Below are 5,888 nucleotides of genomic sequence, written 5' to 3'. Positions count from 1 at the left end.
CCTGACGCTCCTCCAAACTCACTCCGAAGGAAAATGCCCGAAACAGATGTCTGGCTTCCAGACAGGAAAGTAGGACTCTCTTGGAATGATAAGTCTCCCAAACTCTATAGACTAATGCCAGATTTACTGGGGAGGGGCAAGTCTGCTGCAGGCATGCCAGCAAGCAGGACGCCTGAGACGGTGCCATCTGGAAGCGCCCTGCCGAGCCTGCTCGGAGCTGCACGCAGCCCACCGCGTGTGGCCACGGCCTGCCTGGACAGTCCCCTTGGCCGGGCAGGCCTCCTTGCCTTTCTTTTTGAAACAGTTGGACCCTGGGCCCACTTGGGCCGGGCCCGGCAGGGCCGCAGTGGGCACACCTGCCCAGAGTGCGCCGCGGTGCCGCTGCGCCAGCAGGCCTGGCATGAGGGCAAGGTGATGGCCGAGTGTGGTTTTGTTTAGCAGCTCAGCCGACATCCTGTAATCATTTACAGCCCTTGGAATGCACGGGTGAAGCAGGAGATTTATCTGCTCAGAGCTGGGATCTGTGGACAATGGGTGTTCCTAATTCACACCATCTGCTTTTGTGTTTTCCCAGAAAACAGGATTCCACAGGGGAAAGGATATTCCCATCCTTCTCGGCACAAAGAATATGGGCGTGCGCACACTCAGGGGCCAGCAGTCATTTACTTATATACATATGCACGCGCGCGTGCGTGGGCACACCTACACGGATATGTAGACCCCTATGGACAAGTGGGTGGGTTGTCCACTTGCACACATGTGCACGTGTGTGTGCCCGCCTGTGCTGATGCACATATATGTGCGTAGTGTGTGCACACCTGTGTGCACATGCACATCTGTGGTGGTGTGTGCACTGGTGCGTACACACACGTGGGCCATGCCTTCTCCTTTCTTCACCCTGCTCTCTGCAGGTCGGAAGGGCTGCCCAGCTTCCCCGCACTGTATCTCTCACTGACGGAGCCTTTTACGTCTCAATGTCATGAGCTGCCCTCCCCACAGGAGCTGGGAGGTGACCCTCAATACACTGCCGGACAATCAGGTCCACGGACGGTCATGGCATGAAGTAAAAGACCCCAAGCGTGAGCCCAAGTCAAGCTTGCACAACCATGACCATTGAGCTGAGCACCCCACTGTCCCCCTCGTTCTTGCTCAGAAGTGGTTTACGCGTCTGGAAGGCAAGGAAACAGAAGGGGTTAACTGATGTGCGTCCAGGGGGCAGAGTCCACGGACGTGACTCTCCAGCTCCTGGCTCCACTCGCCTCACGCGGAGCAGTGCCCCGGCCTGCCTGAAGAGGCGAGGGGTGGGCGCCCACGAACGGGCTCATGGATCTCAATTCAGGTTGGAATTATTGGTTTATATCCTCAGGATAAATATGCCTTATCTGGTCAAAACCTGCTAAACGTATCCAAAGGGCAGGAGGAGCTGGCGAAGCCCACTGTATATAATTCTTTTTTAAGCCAACTAACCGAGTGACGAGTGCCGGCATGGCTGCTGGGAACCTGTGAACAGACTCACCGATGTGATGGGCTGTTTTATTCTGCGATACTCCAGGGGAAACCCTGGCTAGGAACCCCACTTCAGTAACTAATTTAAGTGGTAGCACACACCCACCCAAATGATCATTCTCGTGAAATGGAAACTCAGCTCAACTGTGAGCGCCCGATTCGCTCCAAAGACGCGTCCTCTCTCGCTGAGAAGCACAACTATTGGCCCCGTAAACAAAAACTCTGTCTCTCTTCCCCTAGGAAAGAAAAAAAAAAGCCTGAAACCGGAAAGCGGACCCAATGGGCAGCCCTCACACAGAGGCTCGCAGCACACAGAAACACGCTCCTAGTATTTTGTCATTACAAGTGACAGCTCTCTTAAGAATGCTAAAAATGTGCATTCTGCTTGTTGGTACATAAAACCACCCTTACCTTAAAGCCCCTACCAGGGAAAGTGATTAAAATTCCTATAAAATGGTCTGTCCTATCTTTGAATTTAGATGCCGAGCAGATTTCTTCATCAATAATTAAGACCTCCAAAGCATTTATGCCAGGCATAAGTGCAGCTCCCAACCTCCTTATTCAAATAAACATGGTGAACCCATTAACCAAATGTTTTCACTTTCCCGCCCGCCCCCCACTCCCACCTCTCATGCTTCTAGAATATCAAATGGTAGTACACTTCTCTTAGGCCTAAGTGGCCTGTGACACATATTTTAATTAATCGAATGTAAGAGAGCGTTCACTCCATCAAGCACGGGAGAGCATATTTCCACAAATCTGGGGAAGATACTGCCCATCGTGTGATTTAAAAAGAGAGAGAGGTAGAGCATCAGGAGTCACTCGGCATCAAGAGTCATAAGTCAATAAACAATTGAGCGTTACACAGATCCAAAGTGATTTTGAAGAGAAAGCCCAGTTTCTACAACACGAGGCCAACCAGCAGGCTGCTCCAAGCCTGGGGCACGCAGAGCCTCCGCATTTAAAAAAGCAGGCATCGCTTTGAATTCATACCTCCCACAAATGGAGGACAACTCAAGGCAGACTTGCCCAATTTTGCATGGCCTGGTAGAGTGGCTGACACGCAGACAAGGTTCCACGGCCACTGCACGGCCGGAGCCAATCAAAAATAAACAAATAAATAGAATAGAATCAAACAAATCCAGTTACAAGACAACAATCTGAGGCGGTGTGATTTCCTCGGCCACAACACTCAAGACAAATATAATGATATTGATTTTTGCAGTTGGAGTTCTATAAAGTGTTGAACTTGTTCTCAATTGCCTGAGTGACGGCCACAACTGGTCAACCCTATTTGATTACTAACAAGAGAGCCGGGCCTTCTGTCAGATGCTGAACATTCCCCACTAAGCAAACAGCTATTCCAGCTAGTTAAACATCAGCCCTGCTCTTCACTCTGAGCGCGTATTTCTTTAGGCTTAACTCGTGGACTTTTCCGGGTTTAATTTTTCAGGCCCTGGACAGCAAAGTTCATGATCAAAAGATAACTTTGTAATGAAAGCTGCTGAAATCCAACCCTTCTTCAAAACAGGCTCAACCTCAGCTTCATGAAAGTGGTGTCATATGTACGCGTCGAGCATGGATGCGATTTGGGTACCAATTGCACCATCGGCAAAACCTGCACTCAATCACAAGAGGGGCCTTTGGAAGAAAGAGGTCTTCCTCGACGCCACCACCATCACCCCCACCACCCCGACCCCACACACATCCAGGTCATCAAAACCCAGTGGCCAGGGAGAGCCTTCTAGGAGGGGAGTGGAGAGCGGGTGGGGGGTGTTGCTGTTTTAGCCAAACACGCATTAGCACTGTTAGGACTAATGACTGGTATCTTAAAAGGGTGCAGCAGGGCCCAAGGAAGATGACGGATAGCAAGGAGTGGAGCAGCAAAAGCACAGAGCACACGGCTGATCTAGTTATGGAAATGAACGTCGCAAAGTGTAACCAGCGTGTGCAATTAGTTACAATTATAACAACTTTGGTTTGTTAGCTACATATTTGCTACCTGACAGAAAAGGACAGCCATGATTGGGGGGTGGGGGTGGGGGGCGAGGATACATTTTGCAAGTAACTGAGAGCAAGCTCAAATTCTCCACCAACGTAAGGCGACAATGCCACCAGCTCACCACCCACGTCTCCACAGAAGCTATCAGGCCAGCCGGAGGAAAACAATGCAAAGATGAAATACTTGTTAACAAATTAGCAAAAAGCATTTTGTGGCATATCTCTGGGTTTAAAGCCAGGAACTCGCCAGGCATAAAGCGCTCCTCGCAGCGAGAGCAGTGGCAGATGAAACTGCTTCCCTTGACAACTCGCAAGCAATTACCGAATCCCCACAGAGCGAGCCACCAGGTTTCCAAGTCAACCCACCTGTGCACGCTAGCACATGCGGACAACAAATGGTGCCGGGCACAGAGCGAGCTCAACACCGGACTCAAAAAAACAAAAACACCAACCCGGAGCAACTGGAAACCAGGCACGGCTGGCTACCGTTGTTGCTGCGGTTTTGTTTTGAATGAAATAAAGAAGTCCACCTTACCTGTCGATGATGACGGGGTCGGAGGGCGTTTCGTTTCGGTTCCCACAGCTTTTCTTGTCACAGCACCGGCTGCAGAGCAATGGGGAACAGAGGTCTCAGTGGGCAGGACGCCCCCTGAGCCCAGGGCTGGCCGGTGATGTTTTGGGAAGCCTGACAGACAGGCAGGAAGAATCCTAGACAGGAGCTTGAGCACATTCACAGCCAGGGCTCTCTGGGCAAGGAAACTTGGGCTGAAACTTTCTAACTGAAAGAACGGCCTCAGACAGACCCTCCACCACAAGGAGGGGTACCCAGAGCGCGCCTGGAGAAATTGTGATGCAAAAATATGGAAAAGGAGCTGTGGGTGTTTGCCTTTGCAGTGAACTAAGGAAGAGAGGGGCTGGAGGCTTGGGAATCACTTTCACAGCCTCGGCTTTTGTTTACCTCTAATTGTCAAGCTGTTATTTCTGGAAAAGATGCAAGATGCCACCTTCCACCAATATTTCTTTTGGGCATTTATTAATTATAACCACAAAAGCATGCATCAAACCACCACCACCACCATCTATTGTGCCTGCTATAAGCCTACCTTAACTCCGTGATTGAAACTTTAATTAAAGCAGAAATGAAACAAAAATGTTATGCTTCTTGCATTTTAAAAAAGCATACTTGTATAATGGTTACATGTCTAAATTAGCTAAATTAACACCATATGGTAGGCAAAGTATATAAAGCCTTTTAAAGCTGACAGCTAAAGTGATTAAAGAAAGTCTACAGTCTCCCACTTACAGTTTAAATCACATCTGCGCGCTGTCTATGTTAATTGCAGTACATGCAGAAGTGGATAATAAAGAAATTCCACTTTATTGGTTGTAATTTATATTTATTACCTGATATGAGAAAAAGTCAGCTTTTGTATATTAGTGCTGTAACAATATGTCTGCTTAGACATGGCAGGGAGGCAGGCTGCACCATAGCCGGGCGGAGTGTGCCCCTCAGAGTATTGGGCCCGTCACTGTAGCTAGGATGCCGCACCACACCGCCTTACCACCGTTCCTCGCCACTATATTTCACATGCCACACACACAAAGTCAATGATGCATTTTTATTTGCCATGTAAGGGTGAAACTCTTGCGGTAGTAGTTAGGGAAAAAACAGGCGGGAAATCGCTCAGCTGACAGAGATCTCTAGTAAGGCGCACACCATCTAACAGCAATAGGAGGGATGCCTCGCTGCTCTGGGGGCGAGGTTAACCGACAGAACCACCGTCCAATTCTCACAAACGCACGCGCGCTCCAGAATACATACAAGAGTTTCCTCTTCCTCGGGGCCTGGCCACGGGGCCGTGGCAGGGAGTGGACAGACTGGCCGTTCAGGACAGCCCTGCTGGCCCAGCGGGGCGGACAGAGGCACGGCCCAAGGCCGGTTCTCGGCGCTTGCCTGCAGCGCGGCCGCACGGCCCACAGGAAGCCTCTGGGCCGAGCGCCGGTCGCTCGCAAGGCCCTTAGCGCGGGGAGAAACCGCGGAAGCAGCTCTCTCGCCGGCCGGGCGCTCAAATGGCCGGCTCGGGCCGATTACATTTCAATCGATGGCGGCGCCTGGACGCCCCGGCCTTTGTGGACGCCGCTGGCGCCGCGGCGCCTAGACCCCGCGCCCCCGCGCCCCTCCGCCCGCAGACCGACACTCACCTGCACATGATCTCGTGGGTCAGCAGCACGCGGCACATCTCGGGGTTCTTGTCCTGGCCCTCGTAGACGATGGCCTGCGCGGGGCGAGAGGCAGAGGCGGAAATTAGGCGATGCCCCGGCTGGCTTTGGGCGCTAAACGGCCCCTGGCGCTTCGACCCGACCCGCGGCAGGTGCTCCGG

General features: G+C 51.6%; 1 protein-coding gene across 8 annotated transcripts in view; it reads right to left on the bottom strand.

Annotated features, from left to right (window-relative positions):
- Positions 1-5,888, bottom strand: part of EBF3 (EBF transcription factor 3) — a 128,331-nt gene that overhangs the window by 118,497 nt on the left and 3,946 nt on the right. For all 8 annotated transcript variants that reach the window (XM_045291352.1, XM_030886030.2, XM_045291354.1 and 5 more), the window contains exons 4-5: positions 5,710-5,783; positions 4,043-4,111 (exon numbers count right to left, since the gene is read on the bottom strand). In XM_045291352.1, the coding sequence (XP_045147287.1) occupies positions 4,043-4,111; positions 5,710-5,783 (143 nt within the window). The remainder of the gene's footprint in view (positions 1-4,042; positions 4,112-5,709; positions 5,784-5,888) is intronic.

Source organism: Echinops telfairi, unplaced genomic scaffold (assembly GCF_000313985.2).
Source record: "Echinops telfairi isolate 266 unplaced genomic scaffold, ASM31398v2 ScPeMD7_70;HRSCAF=299, whole genome shotgun sequence".
Taxonomy (NCBI): Eukaryota; Metazoa; Chordata; class Mammalia; order Afrosoricida; family Tenrecidae; genus Echinops; species Echinops telfairi.
The sequence above is the reverse complement of the archived record's forward strand: the minus strand, read 5'-3'. Positions and strand labels throughout refer to the sequence as shown.